The 20,868-nt window shown below is 41.7% G+C and overlaps 1 protein-coding gene and 1 long non-coding RNA gene across 9 annotated transcripts in view; one reads left to right on the top strand and one right to left on the bottom strand.

The window, feature by feature from the left end:
- The window catches only part of LOC111268998 (uncharacterized), an 11,139-nt gene extending 2,606 nt beyond the window's left edge, over positions 1-8,533 (bottom strand). Inside the window, exons 1-4 of one of the 5 annotated variants that reach the window (XR_002685499.2) lie at positions 7,932-8,533; positions 5,938-6,081; positions 4,503-4,587; positions 7-1,354 (exon numbers count right to left, since the gene is read on the bottom strand). This is a non-coding gene — a long non-coding RNA (uncharacterized LOC111268998). Of the gene's footprint in view, positions 1-6; positions 1,355-2,438; positions 3,136-4,502; positions 4,588-5,937; positions 6,103-7,931 lie in introns of those variants that run through there. The other 4 variants (XR_015314420.1, XR_015314421.1, XR_015314422.1 and 1 more) reach the window with 4 other exon arrangements.
- On the top strand, positions 6,100-20,330 carry LOC111268997 (proton channel OtopLc). Of its 4 annotated transcripts, none has more exons than XM_086971909.1 (11): positions 6,139-6,227; positions 8,943-9,104; positions 10,632-10,876; positions 11,253-11,385; positions 12,008-12,254; positions 12,641-12,795; positions 13,113-13,329; positions 13,677-13,886; positions 14,080-14,235; positions 14,972-15,315; positions 15,706-20,330. In XM_086971909.1, the coding sequence occupies exons 2-11, from the start codon at positions 8,982-8,984 to the stop codon at positions 15,973-15,975; spliced, it is 2,100 nt and encodes a 699-aa protein (XP_086828035.1). In that variant the 5' UTR covers positions 6,139-6,227; positions 8,943-8,981; the 3' UTR covers positions 15,976-20,330. The 4 variants fall into 4 exon arrangements, with proteins under 4 accessions (XP_022704023.1, XP_022704024.1, XP_086828035.1 ...); XM_086971910.1 differs by lacking the exon at positions 6,139-6,227 and adding an exon at positions 6,643-6,725; XM_022848288.2 differs by lacking the exon at positions 8,943-9,104 and having other exon boundaries at positions 6,100-6,725.
- Positions 20,331-20,868: the final 538 nt, after the last annotated feature.

Below are 20,868 nucleotides of genomic sequence, written 5' to 3' on the forward strand. Positions count from 1 at the left end.
GCGGGTTCTAACTACGTCAATAGCTGAGCTTTTGCCAGTAGTCCAAGGAGACATGTAACAATTCTTGATACTGCATCAAGAGTCTAGCATGTAATTAGGACCTATCAGTTTACCTGCTGATCTTTCCGCTGAGTTTGTGAGCCGCTTTACGTTTATGTACAACGCCCGGGTTTCTGTCAAGGGCAATCACTTGTTTGTTAGTTTAAAATGGGTAGTTACTTAATAATGGTTTTGCTCCAGTTTATTACTGCTACCATCCAAGCATATGGTTATTGCTATTTCTCCAACTGCCTATTAGGAACCAGCTTATTAAACGTCTACAGATATTCTCTACTGACGTAACTAGCGTTGTCACATTATGGAACAGCTAAGTACAAAATAGTGCTAATTCAGCCAATAGGAAGAAACCTAGGAGCATGTATAAATGGAGACGGTGTTGAATGCAACCTTTATAAACGTTTGGCTGTTGACTCAATGGTAAATAAATGTATGTCTGCTAAAGCCAGACTATGCTGATCCACAAAAATCATTTTAGTTATATTTACGCTACGCATATTTCTGTAATTTTTATTTTTTTTCTGCACATTATGCGAGAAATATGAATGAAATCTGTTCGTATGTACATGTTTGAAGCACGACCTAGAATCGCATACCAGAACCATTGCAATAAGTACTCCCAATAGCTATTTAAACTAAATATGATGTTCTTGTAGCGCTCTGGGCAATTTACCTTCACGCGCTAGACGTAAGGTAGTTGCAATAAGGTAACTGCGCATTCGTTAGTAAAGAAGTTGGTCACTGGTACATATGTACATCAATGAGTGGGAGTCCGAAGAAAACTGAAAGCAAATCCAAACATTTGCACCGGGGTTGCCCAAACGATCTTCACAGAGCGGCCTCTTGTTATTGCTGATTGTTGCAAGCGTTCACGTTCCGATAAAGTACGCTTTGCCGGTGGCAAAAAATGAAAAGAAAAAAATGATTTCATAAAGCCTAGCAACTGTCTAGCTTGTGGGGTAGCAAGCTCGTATTACGCCAAAGCGAGAATAACGTGAGAACACTTTGCATCTCCCTCTGCCAGTCATTGGCTGTTCTACGTTACATAATTAAGATTTATCAAACACCTATGCACACGGTAACATATATATATATATATATATATATATCAGTGGAGTCAGTTACATATACTACTGCAACGAAGTGACTTTCTAGGCAAAGAAATTCTGAAAACTTTCACTGCCTAATCACAGAGAGAGGAACAGCAAAGGGAAGTTTGCTGAATTGAAATATATGCGGCATTGCAGGCCGTGGTGTCCGTCCTGCGGGAACAGCACGTGTTGTCGTCGTCCGATCCCTGCAAAAGCAACGATTTTTACAGATTACGGAGATATTTCGTAGGTCTCGAAGCGGTGAAACAGCTGCATGTTGAACCTGACAGTCCGCCTTTCGCCTCTTTCGACATTGCTTTATCAAATTAGTAGTGGTCACAATATTCAAAACCTCTAATTATTTCGCTCTCTACAGTATAGCAGTTGCGTATCGCCGACAATATGTCTGTGGATGAAGCGGTCAGGGCCTAATCTGCTAAAGGACATTTGCTTTACAATTCTAATAGGCCGGACTGGTGTTTGGTGTCCCTATAAAGCAAATGCTTCTTCTTTACTTAACATCATATGGACACACATGAGCGCTATATAATAATGAGGCAATGACATCTATTCTCATTAACTATAAACTGGTATAAGTTTAAGCAAGACAGCTAAACTGATGCATGAGACATACAGGAAGGCCAGGTGTATAATTGGACATTTTACACACGATATCGTTATGCAGTGTGCAGTACAAATTAAAAATTACTTAGATAACATGAACGCTTATTAAGATCACTATAGCGCTAAAAACCGTAAGTTGTTAGAAGCCAGTGCATTTGGTGGCGTGTTTCGATTTTTCACTCGTTTGCTTAGTTTGTTCCGACAGGTTCGGGTATCTCTTAAATATGAACGATCAGATAACAAATTTATCGAAAGAGCTCGCTTGGGGCACGATATATTTAGATCAGCTTACAACATCATCATAGATCAGCAACATACAGTTAGTGATGAAGACGTTACGTTGAAAACGGTAAAACGAAAAGTCCTCAACAAGCTTTGTCAGTAAACAACGTTGCCATAACACTACAGGCGTTCCGACATCTCATTATGTTCAATTCAAATCTAAAAAATAATGTCACGAGGTTTGCGTATCTATTTCATGTCACGATACCTATGATATCCGACTCATACAACTTCGTTCCTAATCTGACCAGAGAACTATTTGAGTCTGAAAGTTTTTACCAATAATGTTGATCCCTGTTATTTACTGTTAAACTATTTACTAATTAACCAGAAAGAATAATATATATAGTCACAAAAATAATAAGAACAAATCTATGTACGTACTTTGTGCACAACTGTAAATCACAGATTGCCGCAAGCCGAAGCGCCAGCCTCGCGCAACTCTAGTCGTACATGTAATAGCAGCAGCCTTAGTTAGCGTTTCTCTCGGTGGAAATCTGAAGAACCTCTTCAGTTTGGCTTGTCTTAGCCGCGTACGCATAACGCGCTGATAGAACCAGATAAGAATTGTTACCTACGGCGTTCTGGCAAATAACGTTACGGGCCTGTATATTATAATCTGAGCAAAAAAAACCGGTTGCAATTCCGCAATACGTATAATAAAATATACGATATTGCGAGCTTCCCAATGAATGCTTACGAGAGATCGCTGAACTAGAATGCGCAGATGAGTAAATGTTGGCACAAGCATTTTGTGACGCTGGTGTCAATCTTTGTTGATGAGTCTTGTTACTCAGAAGTACGCAAAAGGATTTCGAGAAAAACAATCTGCAACGATTTACCGCTCTAGTTCCAGTATTTAGCTCTACCTCATTTCACTTTTAGTACTCTCGTTGCCCTCAACGCCGTTCACTCGATCTGTTCTTGTATTTACGTTTTGTTACGTTCGCAACTAGGAACCAATTAGACATTCCCTATCGCATACGTAGCCTTTCGGATTAGATGAGCGATACATGAAGCACTGGGTCGCGTCCTAAAAAGGTAGAGACGTTATGGGCAACCTTTGCGTTGCGGAAGCAGACTCTCTTAAATGATTATTAAACCGCAGCATAATGTAATTATCTGTATGGATTTGAATGGAGAAAAATGACTCTGTGTTAAAACTATTAAATCGAACATGGCGGAATCTCGGTTAGATATATTGATTTGATTTGCATTGCCAGCCAGCCAAAAATCTTTCATCTTTTTTCGGTTCACTTTCAGGAAAGGCTGATTTAGGAAAAGGCCAATCGACTCGTACAAACCCATATCTCTTAACGAGAAGGTATTTGTTGATGCATTTTCCTTTTTGAATCTGCATCGAAGATCAGAATATGAACGCTTTTTGCGACGTTGAGACACGCCTTTTTGCTCTGAGATTCACCAGCGAATTTGTCGCCTGCACACTTCATTTCCGGATCGAAGATTCGAGTTCTGCGAGAAAGCGCGTCCGTCAGTTCGTTGCTACGAAAAAACTATCTCAGTCGAAGCGATCAACGAAGAACTGCGATCACTGACTGACCGACTGACAAGGTCTTTGACACCTGTTTCGTGCCCCTGTTGCCCTATTGTACGGACGGAAAAGGGCTCGGCCTAGTTTCATCTATATTAATGCAATATGAAGATGAATTTCTTATAACGTCTTCAATGGTACCTAAGAATGATTTATGTAACAGCGATAGAGTTTCACTTCGTAACGAATGCTGTCGATTTAAAACGTTTTATTATTTATTAGGCTAGATCTACTCTTAGCGATGACACCGACGGCCAGATACATCGGCACATCGCTAGATAATGTGATGTCTTGGCAAATAGTTAATGAGATCTGTGAGGGAATCATTGAAATTTTCTTCATCTTTCATCGATCATAAGCATCGATTCTGCTCAGTGTTATCGAGAGGCAGATGCATAGACAAATTCTGTGCCCTTGTATAGGCTACGCCCTTCTGTTCACTCCTTCGATGCGCCGTACTACTAGAATACGAGACAGCGTTCGAACAGTGTAATCAAGTGGTGGATCTGGCGATCGTTTTTATTAATTTTCGCTTTACATTACGAGATGTTTTGCCTCGTTAGCTGAAACAAGGTCCTGATTTGTTTGTTGACATTACTTCTCCGGACAGCAGTAATACGCATAATTAAATAAGAAAATTCTATGTAGGACGCGTCGCTGTGATCGCACACCGCTGACGGCAGCGCCAAAAGAAACATCCATCTGGTATTAAACTTTTAATAGTCACTGCCTGGAAATTGTCTATTTATATTAGATGGGTGCCTCACAGGCAAGTACTACTTGTGAAAAAACAGACATTCTCTGTGTAGAACGCTAAAAAAAATAGGAAAACATCGCGACATCGTCAATAATAAAGTCAATCGCTTGCAAGAATTAAGTAGAACTGAGTAATTTACCTCGTTATGTTGTGTATTGATAGTGCTGAACTATCTTCCTCAGTCTGAGTGAACTCAAACAATGCACTTTGTTGCCGGTCGTGTCCTGGAAGTTTAGCAAGATCTCGTCAGAAAGCCATGGAAGCTAAAGAAAAGCTTCAAATTTGCTTGAGTCAGCTGACGTGAGCATATTATTGCTAGCTGAATGTCGGAGGATGCTTCTAGTCTCAGCCTTAAGGCCATCGACCCGCTCACCCACTACTGTCAGGCCTATTAGTAAACCGATCAACTGACTAGACACGCTAACCGATTTCACCACTTCTACGGTCTGATCGGCGAACGTATAAACATTTGCCAAGTACGGTCGGACTGCCCTAAAGGGATTCATAGCAACTGACCTAAAAATTCACGTCGACAGATTTAATAGAATATTCTTCCGAGGTCCTTTTTCAAGCGCGCAACCGAATGAAAGGATCTGTTAGACCTTTACGTTCTCCTTGAAAGAACCTATATTATCGCGCGAATAGCCCACGTTCTTGATATAGATTCTAAGTCTAGATCTAGAATAGTTTTGGCTTTGTAATGAACTAGAGTGAGTGATTGCAGTATATGCCTGGCCAAGGTTATTCAGTTACGCAATAAGTGGTCGTGGTAAAACTTGTATCTCGATGATGCCCTTAACCATTACCGTAACTTGAAGGATAAATGTACTTGCGAAGTGTTCTCTGCTGCATTGTTCAAAATCTATGTAAACCGGATTAATAATAGTTACTTACAGATTAAGGCGGATATTTGTAGGCATTGACTTTTTTCCAAATAATTGTACAAAGAATTTAGGTTTACACTGCCCTGTTAGGAAATGTGTCATTTTTTCTCTTAAGAATACTAGAACGGGAAACCTAGTTACGGTATTGATGGGCTATCTCTACAAACAGCAATCGCCCGCTTATTAACTAGAAGTGATTTTGATTTCAGATTTCTGACACTTTAAAGATATGATTCGACTACCCGAATTTACAAGCTACGAGGTCAAAGACTCAAAACAATATATTGTGTCTTCTAATTGATTAACTTTTATAGACATTCTGTTATGAGGCATAACTTCAAATAAGATCGGCAGCTACTGCGAAAGGCTTAAACCGAATTCATCTGTCGCGTGGAAGTCGGAGTCCGTGATATTCATTTTACAGCAGCTCTAGAATTCTCATCTAATATGAGAATGCAAAAAAATTGAAGAATAATGATCCTTTTAGTCAAATTCTTAACGCATTTGAAAAGAAAGACAACAGTAGCATATAGTGTCTAAATGTACGATGACCAATTCAGCCGCAACAAATTAACTTCTTCAAGTGATAAACCATTAAAACTTACTGAGAGTGTTGTGGTAAGATCGGCCTTAAATAGACCGTATCATGTAAGCGAAATGCTTTGATCGCTGTTATCTTGTCTAACATACCTTTTTTTATGGTGCCTCTATATTATCTCTGTCGTCGATTTCAGTGTCGCGTTGCTTAAGTTCGTTCGCTGTTTTTTGCGCCTCCTGCTCTTTGAACCCGCATCAATCTTCAAGTCCTTCGATCAACGCCACTGCCGTTTCGAGCTGCCGAATCCCGAGTAAACACTGTCGTCATCAGAAGTGTCGATTTTTCGTACAACATGTCTCGGAAGAGCTTGGATTTGGACGAAGCAGCCTCGCTGATGGACGAGCTGTCCATTCAGGGCGGCGATATTGAGGTCGTACCTTCGGTGAGGACCAGTTTGCTCCGACACGACTCAACTAGTCAGTCGACTAGCAGTCAAACGCATAGCTACTCGGAGTTCAACCGAACTAGCCAGCGAAGTAGCCATCAAAGTTACGAGACTACTGTCTCGCTGGGCAATCAGACCCAGTTGTTGCTGTCTGAGCCGAACAACCCAACCGTTACTAGTTCTACACCACAAAAACCCCCTCCGCCACAGAGTCCCCCTCCCGTCGAACTTGATCAGACCAGCACAGACCCCGTTGACGCTAGCATAAGCACAATTGCGTTAACACCATGCCAGGAAAATTTAACAGCAACAACAGCTAGAACGAGAGCAATCGCAACAGAAATTTCCGCTACAAACGCAACTTCTAGCAGCAGGGCAGAACTTCGCAAAGCTGGTGATAGGGCGCGTCCGGCAAGCGCTGTTACATCCGAAGGGCAAACTAGTCCAGCCCCAGAGGACGTACCACTGCTTGCATACAAGCGCAACTCGCTCAAGGTACTGCTCAGCCAATCTTGCAAAGCTTAAGCTGGTCGCTACTTGTATAACCGTCCCTAGAGGCTCTAGAAACGCCCTTAGAAACTGCATAATATTGTTTGACACCTATTTCCTACTATCATTTGCATCTCTTTTCAATATCGACAGGGTAATTAATCAGTTGATTTTCTCGAGTAGATGTTCAGGTTTGAAGGAGAAGATATAACGACTGGATGTACGGGCAAGCTAATGGACAAGACCTCCATTGAAAAATCGATACTAAGCTTATTGCTTTATATGAAAAGTAGGCTGCAAAAATATTAGAAGCAAACAATGTGTGTTTCAGTGGCGTCATATTTTTTAAGTTAATTGAGTCTTTCTTGGCATCAACTTGTACAGGCCATGATAAGTACTATAAGATGGGCTCTACTATCACTGCATCTGATCGCTTTTTGCGTGTTTAATAACAAAGTTATTGCAATGTATATGATAATATCCATAAGCATATTTCTTTGCAAGTAAGGGAACATTTCAGGAGAAAAAAAGAAATGTTTTTTCTTACAATAACAAACCTAAACAATCGATGTTGATGCTTATTTCGATATGGAATATTTGCGTGATCAATATAGATGTCTTGACGAGTACAAATGCAGTCGTAAAAAAGCTTTAGGGTGGACACGCCTTAACGTACTAATACTTAAATAGAGTAAACAACCCAAAAATCCGAATTATCAAAAGACACTAATTTCAATAATCAGCACAAACTGGATAGTTCGTTTCTAAAAGATCTAACAAATAAAACGGGCTTTGGGTAGCCTCTTCGGAAATCGAGATCAGTGTTAAGGTTTCGAGATCGGTCCAAATAAGGAATAAACTTATCGCTTGCAGAGCAGCGCCATGAGCATGCCGACGAGTGGTCCTTTTATAGCACCTTTGTAAATCTAGTCAATTCATTTCGAAGGAGCCACGCTAATAATTACCCTGTAGATAGTACTTCTATCGAATCAAATCCTGCCCAGCCTACAGTCTGTCTGCCCAAAGCGCACGCCTACCTTCCTATAGTAATATCTCCCTTGCTATGTATCGGTACTTTGTACTTCTGCGTTTACCATATCGTTATTTGATCGCTGTCTCCAGCCTATCGAGCTTTTGAAACATTTCGATGCTTATGCGATTATGAAAGCGAGCAACAACTCATTATCTAGTAGTAATAATAATAATAAGTACCTGAACTTGTTGAAAAAACTGTACGACTTCTACGAAACAATATGTGTCTACCATGTTAGATGGGAAGGATACCACCAGTCATTTTACCCTACGCGAACGACGCGTGCTTGACATGCACATGCAAGGTGACGCTGGTGGCGGCGGCTTACTCATAAATAATAGACTGCCTCCTTTCCTGAGAGCTGGCAATTAACCGTCTGCAATTATGGCGCGAAATACGAATCGCATGTGGAACGCAGAACGCTAACTCATGTCCGGCAGTATCAATGCGGAGCTCAAGGCACTCAGGGACATTACTTTACATATATGTTGTGAGGAGGACTTAGTATCTTCACGATTAACTTCACGAAAGCTACCGGGGTTACCACCAGATAGCGGAAGCTAAAGCGACCTGACGATTTTGGCTCTCTTTGCATGCTTCATATACTTTGAGTTTAATTAGTGGTCAGTAACGATTAGCACATCTACATATATAATAGTTTATCGTGATTCACAACGGCTTAATTAAAAATCTAAAGACGCTCAAACACGCTAAAGACTAACATGAAGAATATGCTTTAAAATTAAATTAAAAAAAATTAACATGAAGGATACGGTTTAAGAACCGTAGCGTAGACACTGTTTAATTCTGGGGCGCGAGTATCGCTTTCTCATTCGGATTAGGATAACCCTGGTAGTGTCACTGCACGAAAAGTCCGAGGTTTCTTTCACTTCAGAACAGAGAAATGCAATTACGCTTGATTGAATTATTTTCTATTCATAGATAATGCCTATCCCGTTATCAAGCTTCAATTACTGTTAAGCGCAGCTGTCTCTGATTAATATAATGATCGCTTGCTAACAGTTTAATTTGTTGGATTGAGATCTAGCCCTATCAAAGGCAATGCCGTTGTTCTTGTTGCACTTAATACGTTTCTCACGGACGGCGGCCCTATTTCCTGGTCGCCGTTTGCGATGCTTCCTTTTCTGTCTGTTTATCTCTCCTTTTCTTGGTATTTCTGTCTGTAACAGCTGCACTAACCTGATGCGGTGGTCCCCACGTTACGTTAGATGCTTCTGCGCGTAAAGCTTCTAATGCACCCGAAACTAACGTCATCAGAAGGCGACCACCTTCGCAACCCATTGCTCGCCGGTCAACCCGCAGCTCACCGACGCCGTCAGCGCCTAACCCAGGTGGGTTCTACCTAACATATCAACGTCCATTAGCATCTATCCTCAATGCTTTCACCACTAATGAATTCAGCCTTTTCTGACTGACATTGAAAGCAACTAAGATAACCACACAGATTCCTTAGCACAGTTGCTCGATTTATATTTACGTTACTATGCGTGAGAGAAGGACCACTTTACGGAATAGGGTTCTTCTTCTTAGGGGTGTATAGATGTCGAGGTCAAAGGTGTCGGATGCTAGATCGTACAGGCTTTCCCATTCTGCAGCATATCATGGCTCGATATAATCGTTCGTCCTTGTCGTTGTCGTTGTCGTCGTCGTCGCCGCCGCCGCCGCTGCCGTTGTTGTTGCACCTGCGATTAAACGCAAACCTGCCAGTGTTTACAATTACGTAACGCTTGCGTAGCTTCAGTCTGCGCACTTTACAATTGGTACGTGTGCCTTATAGCTGGGTCAATTTCTTCGACAAACAGGTACACTCGAACGGAAAATGGCACCCGAAGCTATTTAAAACGTATAAAGAGAAATGGAATGGCGCCACTGATCGCGATGACTGTGAAGGTGATGGTGAGATGGATACCTCGAGATGGGTTATATAATACATTGCATATAATTAGGTTTGATGATGATAATAACGATGCATTTTACTTTCACACTTGGTATTTGATATGGCCGGTATCGACTATCTCGTCGGTAACGGTCCCACCGTTAATCGTTTGTTTTGTTCCGTCTTACTTTTTTTTATTGATTCCCAACCGCATCCATCATGTCTCAAACCGTCTGAATTACAGTCGCGTATCCCGTACAATTAATCAGTCTGTCAAGGGCCAGTCATGTCGTGTTCCATTGCTAGATCTGGCCGATAGGTACCCCAAATCCAACAATCTCAAGGCGGCATCCAAAAGGATCGAGTCTATTAGCTCGACGTAATGTTACTTTCTTTTAGCTTTCTGCTGGTCTAAGGCGGCGCCAACCATTGTGCTTGATTGGCGGACGTCTAAATGGCGCGTTACCGCTTGCCATAATATGCTATATACCCAGTATGATCGACAGTCTATACTCGGCTGTATTGGCAACCCTAGCGGTGCGATTACTCGACGCCGTGTCGGATTGAGCGCCCTCCTAGCAGATGAAACGTTCTCCCCTCTTCTCTTTATCGCTGTCCCCTTTTTTCTTTCTTTTTTTCTTTTTACCATGAACTACCTCAGCTCACCGGTGCACGAGAAGAGTGCAGCGAGCTGTTCTATCGACGCGCTCTCAGAGATCCCGTAAAGCTTTGTCCTCCATGGGACCCAATGGTCCAAATGGAAGGGCAAATGATTAGATGACAAGTCGACGGCAACAGTAAACCGCCGCTAGCTGATTAGCTGCCTTTTTCGACGCTCCGAACTCTGTACTAATGGAGCCTGTATCCCCTATGCCTATAACCTATCAACGTATCGTACCCATTGTTTGCTCGTCTGACGTTTCATTGCTTTTTGCTTCCCGCGTGCTATTTGCTCTTCGACGCTTGTCGGCACCGGTTCTAGGCTTCCGTTGAAATGCCAGCCACGTTTCCGCCGCCTCCTCCGCCATTTCCGAGTGGGGCGATGGGTGCAAACTCATCGCCGAGTAATGTCTCTTTAGGAGCCGGAACAGTCAAGCGGTCGCCGTCTACTTCCGCAACAGGAGCTCCCTTGGCATCGTTTGAAAAGCCGACAATGTCTTCAAACGTACATCGTAAAAGCACTGACGTTATTACTTCACCCAACAGCTCATTACATAAGCCGTTCAGGTAACGCATACGAGACGGATAAGAAAGGCAGAGACCTTGCGTCTGCTGAAGTTGAATGCATTATCTATTGCTACACTCTGCCTATCCCCTGTTAAATAAAATGAACAATCGTCAAATGACTTACAAACTGCCGAGAGACTTTTGTTTTGCTTTGTATGTATATAACAGTAGTTTTCCTGAATAACGCTACCAAACAACGTATATAAGGCATGTAAAGAATGGCTAAAACAGAACGTAATCTAGTAGTTCTTTGATAGTGTCAAATATCTATCTCTCCAATGTCTCATAAAGTTTCAGTGAACTTCATCGTCGAGTTACACAGGGTCCCATTTAAGGTCACTTGTGCTTTCTCTAATTTACAATATTCGTATTTCAGTCGACGCCGCCGCCTGAAATGGAACACCTGCAACCTATTATCGAGCCTGTACGGCCAGCTGATTGTTGTTGTGACATGCACACTCATGGTGACCGAGGTCATGGACAATACTATGCCATTGTTGTCTTTCCATGTAAGTCGCACACAGGTCGGGTGCTCGCCTTACTCGAGTGATTATTCAGAAAAAAACATGGCATCCCATGAGATTTAAGAGCTCGACACTGTTGAAACGAGGTATTGATTATGCTGTAGAATTAAGCCTACAAACTTAACTCAACGCTACTTTCCAACAGACTGGTTAAAAACAAAGTTGTGAGGTCAAGGTCATGATTGAGCACAGAATAATCCATTAAGTCCGTTGTAAATACAGGTGCCCGTGAATCTTTATTTATTTACCAGAGACATTTTACAGCGAGAATTATACTGTAGAGTGATTGCCTCAGGCCGTCAACACATTTTGTTGGAAATATTGACCTAAACTTTCTAATTTCTGCAAATAGACTGGTGTTAAGTTTACTACTACTACTGCCGCTACTGAATTAATCTATATAGCACAATTATTATTATTATTTTAACACGCACTTCAATGTTTCCTTGGGGCGTTCCAACATCAGTGCGTCATGTTACGTTGACGTAGACTCCTTTGCTCGGCTACCATGCGGTCTCATTCACTAAACCTTGGATCCTTTTACCTTCAACCCTGGTTTGGACTAATTCTAACATTACTTCAAACATGGCCGACCCATTCCATTCAGGGTTACCTGTACGCGTTTTTGCTTGGCGGTTCCTGTATATTTCTGTTATTCATTTACGTCTCGTCGATCCTGGACAAGTGTCCGTCATTTAGCAGTCCGTCTTCCTCAGCGACATCGTCTTCATCATCGCTTTCCGACGCTGAGACGGCAACGGGCACATATCGCGGAACGACTTGTGGTGTTGAAACCCGCAAGAACTATACCTGTCCTGTAGAAGTGAGCTGTTATCTTCGAGTGGGTTTATTAGGTAAGTGACGCGAAAAACTGGTGATTTCTATCAGTCATTAAACACAAGGTGTGCAGTAACTTTAGCATTCTGAAAATGACCTACTCAGCTTATAGCAAAATACAATTCTACAATATCTACTGGAGGTAAATTTAGTCGGTTCAATAATATGTAAAAGCTTAATTAATTAATTATAATGGTTGGTAACTTTGGAAGTATTCTGTGGTGATCCAGGAGTACTTTCATCAATGAGAGAAAAGCCGATTGAAAACAAGTTACGTTAGTCTACCAAGAACTCTATTTGCAAGCAGTGCTTCCTTATAGTCTTTGTCCAGTTGGTTCAAGCACCACCTGTCACGTTTTTTACGTTAGGTCAAAACGAAACGTTTCTGACGTCTTTTTTGCAGTGTTCGGGCTAGGCACATTGATCGGTGTGGGTCTAGAACTAAGCAGCGTGATCACATTGCACACGCCCTGTACAGATCTGCTTAATCTCGCGTCACCGGCGTTGCTTGCCGCGTTTGCTTTTATGCAGATGCATTTCTTATTCATCAACGTTCAGGCAAGCTAAATGAAACTTAAATTTGGATTTTGTAGTAGAAAATAGAAGAGCTGCTATACTGTTGAATATCAACTTATACACAAAAATCTCTAATAGTATAGTACTGATTTAGCGAGACGTCTCCAAAGTCTCTATTAATACTTACGATTTGACTATGTAAAGACACTCGACTCAATCATCAATCAAATCTGTCTCAAAGTTTATTCCACTGAGTCGGTACTTGCGTTAATTCGCTACCTCGACACCTCATCTCTATGTGTATGTACGTTTAAAGTAAATCTCTGCAACATTTGTTCTTTTTTCCAACTTAACTCTAGCGGGCCTCGGAAACCCTGGGTTGCCTTCGGCACATAGCTTTGATGCACCTGTTAGCAACAAACGTTGCCGTCTGGTTCCGCTTAATGCTATGGGGCATATATGAAGAATCAGTCACTCGAGCGCACCGTAAATACGCTACTAGTATTGTGTGGCCTCCGGCTGATTTCGTTCACAGGGAACACGCGATTGACGAATCTGGCAACCACCAGGTCTTTGGTAGGTAACAGGGGGCTGGCAGTAAACCAAGCGAAAAAAGAAACGCGTTAAATGGTATATATATATATATATATACCATTAGAGATATATATGTATCAGCCCATAGGATTAAGTCAGTTTTAGGATCGGCAACATTTTTATTGTTGCTATGACAAGGCTCAGTAACAAGGCTTAAAATCCTTTATTAACGTATTACCCGTAACCGCGTGGACAACGCATTGTCGGAAAACGTTAGAAAGAAAATTGCTTGGCTTGAAGTAATTTTTAGATTCTATTGACTTCCTATTTTACGATTGGGGTCGTTGTTTTGTAACGATAATTTTTCTTCTCGTCTTATTTTTCCACAGTAACAAAGGATTGCCTATGGCAGCCTGATGAAGGAGCTTCGACAGAAAAGTTCCTCAGCCTCGATGACTGCTTGCGTAACTCCACCCTGGGACATATCTGGCAACGTGCGGCACCCTTTCTTGCTCCATTTATCGCTCAGTATTGTGTCGTTGCAATTGCCGTACTATACGTCGTATGGGATAGCTACCACAGTGTCTGCACAAAACAAAGTACGTACAAATGGGTGACTTTTTCAAATAGGAGACACACCCATATTCCATTTTTCCGCCTACGAATGAGACATTCTAGGAGGCAAACAAAACACAGAATTCGCTAGGAACGTTAGGTAAACGGGTACGTAATAAAATGCTAGGATGGTCCATTAATGCCCGCCCGTTGCCTTTTACCGTCATTCGATCATAGGCTGCAGCCAATTGTACACCGTGAGCACCTACCCGACAAATGGCTCCGCAGGAAGTTCATACGATACTCTACGAAATCGCGGAGGAAGGGACCGGGGCGCTGATTGCCAGGGCGGATCTAAAGGACTCTTCCTTGGACTATTAGTGCTCGCTTCCGGTAAATGCTATGCGCCTAAGACGAGCTTGTCCTATTTACGTTTTATCTCACATATGCTTGTTCCCGCTCCGAATATACTGCACGCATCAAGCATTGTACGATTTACGTCTCAACCGGTCGAGTACATTTAGGTATTTGAGTAGAATGGTGTTGTATAATATTTTACAAATACTGTCTTATCAATTGGAATACCGGCGTTAAGGAGTTCTTGTACAGGGAGGAACTAGTGGTAAGCTTTCCTGGCACAATCCAAGGTTTATTGATGTTATTAGACATGTACTAACTCTAATTCAGAATAATTCTATCGTTGCGGTACGAGATGGTCATAAGAACGGATCGAATAAGACTTGTTATCGTACTACCCAAGGATCGAACTGTTACATGTAACGGCATAAACTGCGAACGGCTATCTCCTTTTTAACATCAATAATCCTGGGCTTTGATAACTCGGTCAGACCCCCTTGCGACATTGTAGTGTGACGTCTCTATTGATCGGATTTTTGCCTTTTTGAGACAAATGCGACACCTTTTATGGTCTATTCTATTTCCGTAAGCTTTACCTGGGGATTATAAATGCCCGGGAAACAGCTGGTTTAAACCCGTTAATGCACGGCATATACCCTACCTGTGCCATTTCAACAGACCTGTTTATCTATTTATATTCTCTCCTTAATAATTGTTAGAAATTTACGCGTACTGTGGTTATTGTTTTCGTTGTCGGCCCATCTTTTCACAGGCATCATCGTCCTCATTTTATACTTCGTACTGAGCCAGGAGGGCCTCGAGGCAGATACATTTGTGGCTACTAGCGTATTGCACGCGGTCATCCAAGCGTTATCAGCCGCGGGTTCTTTACTCGGACTGATACAGATTTCTCCGTTGAGTGTCCGCCACTCATGCAGTGCGCCACTGGCCGGATTACTGCACAGGGTTGGCGTGCTAGCCACTCTTAGCTATGCAGCCTTCGCTTGCGCTGCGGCTGCGGCTGGGGCCGATATACACGATGTTTCGCATGCACTCTTACTGATCGACGGTGGAGCGATGCTGCTCCACGCAGTGACTCAGAGCCTTTTTGTGCAGGTAGGATACTGCTATTAACAAGACTGAATTTGATAACTTTAATTCTAATAGCTTCATTTTGGGTGAGTTCGTTTCGAATTTATGCGCACGTAACCGTGTTGAGCAGAATTTCGTGTGTTGCATATTTAGGTACTGAATCTCAATCGATCGTTTTCAGGGGAAAGCTGTACATCAAGATCGTCAGATATAAATAAGACGAGTGTGATTAGTTAAATAAATGAACCATCAGACAAATATACCGATATGCGTGACATCTTGGAATATTTGAAAATAGATTGTTCTTTTATCATCTTACAATGACTATTTGCCATTTATATTGGCCTAGCATATCCGAGATCGCCGTCTTGTTTGTTTTGAACAAAAAAAAAAGTTGTGTTTGTTTTTCTACAGGAGCTCGACACCCGTCAAGCCGACCGGAAAAACTGCCGCAAGGGTCTGCAGGTGGTAACATTCCTGGTGTTTGCTAATCTTGTCCTCTGGCTCATGGAGAGTTTTACCAATCAAAACTATCTCGGCAATGAAGTCGCTCGATCGATGTTCGGTCCGCTGACATGGGCTATCGTTGCTCGCGTCACCACGCCACTAGTCATTTTCTACCGGTTCCATTCGTGTGTGTTCCTCGTTGAAGCTTGGCGACGCTCGCGAGCTCGCTGTGGTTAGGCCTTGCCCAAAGCGACATCTTCAAATCTGTCCACGTCGTTCTGAAAATAGCGAGGACATGGAGATTTCCTTTGGTTAAACGATCACTCTGATTATACTACGGGGCAGGATAAAACAGCAGAAGTATGATCATCCCAACGGCGAACGCATCGTCATTTTGGAACGTGTCTTATCAGAAACCTCAGTAACCGTGCTGATCGCTAATGGAATCGCATACTGCACCTATTAATTTAGCATAGTCTTTTCCGCGCTATATCAGTTTCGCGGAAGAAAGCATGATCCATACTCTTTTCGAAAGTGGAGCCATCCACGTGCGGACGTTGATTCGCAGATGCTCGCATACATATGGACGTAAATACCGTACGAGCAGATCGCTCTACATCAGCCAGTAGCAAGAGGGTTACGAATAGCAGACAACAGGTTTTGCTACAAGCAGACGCATTAAAGTTCGTCTGCTTGAATTCGACGTAACGAGATAGTACGAAATAAAAAAGAAAACATAATGAGACACAACAGGCAAAACGCTCAATTCTTCTGTCTCCTTCCAAGATGAGGTATTAACTCAAGATTTTGAATTGCTTTCACCACTGCCGTACATATCTATCTCAAAGCGCCACCTAGGTTAGAAGATGGATTACGGATAGCGGAGTGGAGGAGCGCCGCTACTGGAGCACAACGGCCATGACGCTTTACCTAACCGCGCTAGCTTTTTTTACCGCTTCTTGCTGTCTGTAGCGTAAGCGATGTTGGCAAAGAGTTTCAAACATCAATGACCGCGTGTCTAATATGGTCATGCGAAGCGGCCACTCATTTCACTACAGCTTCAGTATCTTGTAGGTCTGCCGCATCGATATGGTGCAACGCGAGACCCTGAAGACATCAGCAACTGCTTCGGATAACGTGATCGTATCGGTAAACGTCACCTTCACCCTGCCTTCGCGACGCTCCGAGACTTGCGTTCGGACAGATTGCATAGTCGTTTTAATCAGTGCAGATAAGTAGACCCTTGTTTCGGACTAAAGACATGTCTTAAATAAGGATTACAATGACACAGAGCGACACCATGCAAGCCATCATGCATTATACAAAGTAAACACAGGTTTGCCGCCCGGTTTCAGCTACGACAGATGTTTACACCGTTGTTGGCAGTTGCCGAATATAGCAGTGTGCAAGGGCTTTATGTATATATATATTATTATTATCCACATCGTCACTGTGTGGACCTGCTACCTGCTGTACGAGGTGTCGATTTGTCTGAATGGGTTAACGTGTTTGTATGCGTATGTGTGCTTGTTTGCGGGTATACCCGAATAGCATTTGGGTTTCCCTTCACTGACCTATGATCGTACAAATATTAATTAATTAATATATGCGATGAGACGGAACGGGAACAGAAAGCAGACGACTTACGAATAACTTCTTCAGCAAACGGGTCAGCAGTATTTACTCTATACAAAGTAAACTCCAGCTGTTACATCAGGTAATGCAAATTGAAGATGTTTCGGTATCAAATACGATGTATGGTGAATACAAAAAGCAAAGAGTGAATACGAACCCTTGTCATCGACTATCATTCCAATGCCCCTCTCGAGATAATAACATAAACTGAAAATGGCTCTTCGAAAAGGAAGGTCTAGAAGTTGACTAGGTCCCCAACCAGCTAAGCGTCAAAAACTTTGAGTTACTAACAAGCAATTTTGATTTGATTACTTCCTGAGTATAAATACGGTAGCCTAGAGCTCGAGAGCCAAACTCATTAACCGATTAAAACTGAAGGTGGACAATGCTCTACGAGCAAATGAAGTACACAACAATGCTTGACCTCGAACCAAAAATCAATCTCAGTGAAGACACGGTACATCTATGTTACATAGACGAAGAAAATCTTTACTGAGGTAGAGACTCAACTTTCCAATGACATAAAACGACTTCCTAACATAAGCGTTGTGTTAGATGTATCGGTGCGCCAACCAAAGTAACAAGAGTGATATCACCGAGCGAGCCCCACTGCTTAGGAGAGCGTAGTTATTACGAAGACATTGCAATTCACATCCACGATATATATATATATATATATATATATATATATATATATAGATATAGATATATATAGAGAGAGTGGCGTAGAATGTCGACTTGTGAATGTTTATCCAGATTCTGTTGACAAAGCGTAAATACCGTCATGTAGAAAAAAGGACTTCACAGCTGTATTATGAAGATGGCACTAGCTATATGTAGTATGTTTCAATAATTTGCCTTGCAGAAAAATATGGGGCGTATATACAGTGTACTTCTGTCACATATACACATATTATAATATAATATACGTATTTTTGCTAACGGCCTAACCTAAGGCTCGTTTTAAATTTCTATCTATTGCTACTAAACTAATTGTGTGACATTTTAGGAACAGCATCAACAAGTGTGAATTGTCCATTTGCCGAAAGGGCAAGGCCAAAGCCAAACATTACTCTCCGAATTTCAGCTAAAATAGGCAGGCCACCAACAGAGCCGGCCTAGCGAGATTTCGGTCAAGGTCGACTCGAAGCTGACGACAGTGACCGATCTAATTATTATTAGTGCAGGTCGTATTATGAAGTTATCGCCCGAACGTGTCCAAGTACGACAACTGTTTATTTCCGTTTTAACTTCGAAATATGTGGTATGAATGATACAAAATGACACTGCATCACGTATCACAGCAGAATGAATGAATAAATAAATTAATAAATGGGCTAAAACTTTGTTGAGATGTATGGCGCACTGTGATTCTACGATCGACGCACATATGCCAAACATATAGACGCCTAAAGTGTCACACTAAGGAGAGCAAACCTTCGTTAACCTTTTTTCGATCCGTTTTTTAATCCGTTTTTACGAATGGGTATATGGCTTCATCACTTTAATTATAGTAACCAGCTTCTTTTTTTTTTTTTTTTATTAAAATGCAGACAGGGCTCTGTAATGTGGAGGATATTTACACTACGAATGCTATCAACAAATATTGTCGTCGGGCCAACTCATCTATCGTTGTGTAGCAGTTCTGCGTAGAATAATCATCCCTGTTCTATCTGCGTTAGCCTTCCTAAACATCCCTAAAAAGTCCCACTAGAGGTCCCCTAAAAACGGTCGAAAATTTCGAAGACCGTCATCTAAACTTCACAGCCGGTAGAGACAGTTGAGTTAATAACATTAAGAATTTACGGCACAATTTGCAGACAACTAATATAGTATCTGATTCACATAACGAATACATTTAGAAGGTGTGTAAACGTATTTTTTACTTTTTGCTGCAGAAATTTAATAGAAATACTTGACCAAAAGTTCGACTGTTTGTGCCAAGTACCTCTCATAAGCAGGTATTTCGGATCTCGTGAGTACACCTAGAGTCAATACGAAATACCCATATGATGATTTCTAATACGCAGACGACGAACGATATCTAAGCCCAGCACCTACAAAGCTGCCTACTTGCATCTCACAGAACTGCTTATGCTGTGCCGCAGGTGGGTCATAAACAGAGACTTCGCACATTCTGAATATTTAGAAAGAAGTGTCTATATATGTCCTCCATCTGGCCTATTCCTCATTCAGCGCAAAAGGAACCCTGATGTGTGTTTGGCCTATCCACTAAAAGCAAACAGCCGGAGTTCATTAACACATCATCGTGTCAAACTGTTGCCACACGAATTACAGCAAGGTCATGAAAAAATTTTTTCGTGGGTCTTACTGGATCCAGACGGCTGTGGCCTATGGTATTTTACCGTTAGGTAGGCTCATTTATGACCTTTCCTAAGCATCGTGAGGCGCGTCGCTTCCGGTTGCTAAAGGAGAAATTATTGATAGCTGAAACTGATCGAGGAAAAATAGTCGTCGTTAGGAAAAGATAGAAGGGAATTAAGTACAAATCCTCTATGGTGATGACCAATATTAAATACGGCTAAGTTCACTGTGGCAGTAAGCAGGGCATGCGACAGAAACGCGACATCCTACCACAGGCAGGAGGATGAATGAAGGGAGTGCTGGTTACTGTGCGTTTGCTGTAGCTCGGATCGGTCGCCATTGGCTGACCATATGTTTAAACAACTGTATCAATTTTTTTCGATCGCATCAATCAACACATTTATATAGAGGGTGTTACAGAAAAAGTAAAATTGCGTAAGAAAAAAAAGAACAGCGCGGTTTCGTCAACGAAAAACTGTCGACAACATATAATAATCGAGTGACAATTGATGAAATAATATGTTTTTACCATAGAACAGCCAATAACAGCTCAGCTCGTCTGTTACCTGAACCTGATACATGGAGATTATACATATACATTGCTATTTGATCTTAATAAAAGTATGTTTTTATATTCGTGTGGTTGATTGGAGGTTCACCCGAGATCACGTATTTGACGTAGAAAATACGGACTCAGATGTTGGTTGAATGCTATATTATTGAGACGAAGAATTTCTATTTCTCCACTGTTACACGTAGCTTTAACATTTGTACTAAACTCTGTTTCAGTGGCTGTTATTACGCGGCTAACTAAATAAAATATTTGAAACGCCTAAAAGGTAGATACTCGTTGAAAAATTAAAGTAGGTTATATCAGCCTTTTGGAACCTGCCTTAATCATACAGTATAGAATGCTATATGACAGCAAACAGCAACTGGTCGATTACTATCAACAGCTTCGAAAATATATATCGATATCTAAAAGTTAAACTTGATGGGGACCTTTCTTCGCGACCTGTGTCAGTAGCTCGCTTATGTATGGAATTTAAGTAAAAATTGTTTATATATATATACATAGTTGTAAGCATTTGCTAAACAGCGCGCGCCTGCTAGGAAATTCATGGAAAAAAAAGCAGATCCCTCTTAACACCCTAATACACGTTTGATTGA

This window comes from Varroa jacobsoni, unplaced genomic scaffold (genome assembly GCF_002532875.2).
Source record: "Varroa jacobsoni isolate VJ856 unplaced genomic scaffold, vjacob_1.0 scaffold_1340, whole genome shotgun sequence".
NCBI classification, from domain to species: Eukaryota; Metazoa; Arthropoda; class Arachnida; order Mesostigmata; family Varroidae; genus Varroa; species Varroa jacobsoni.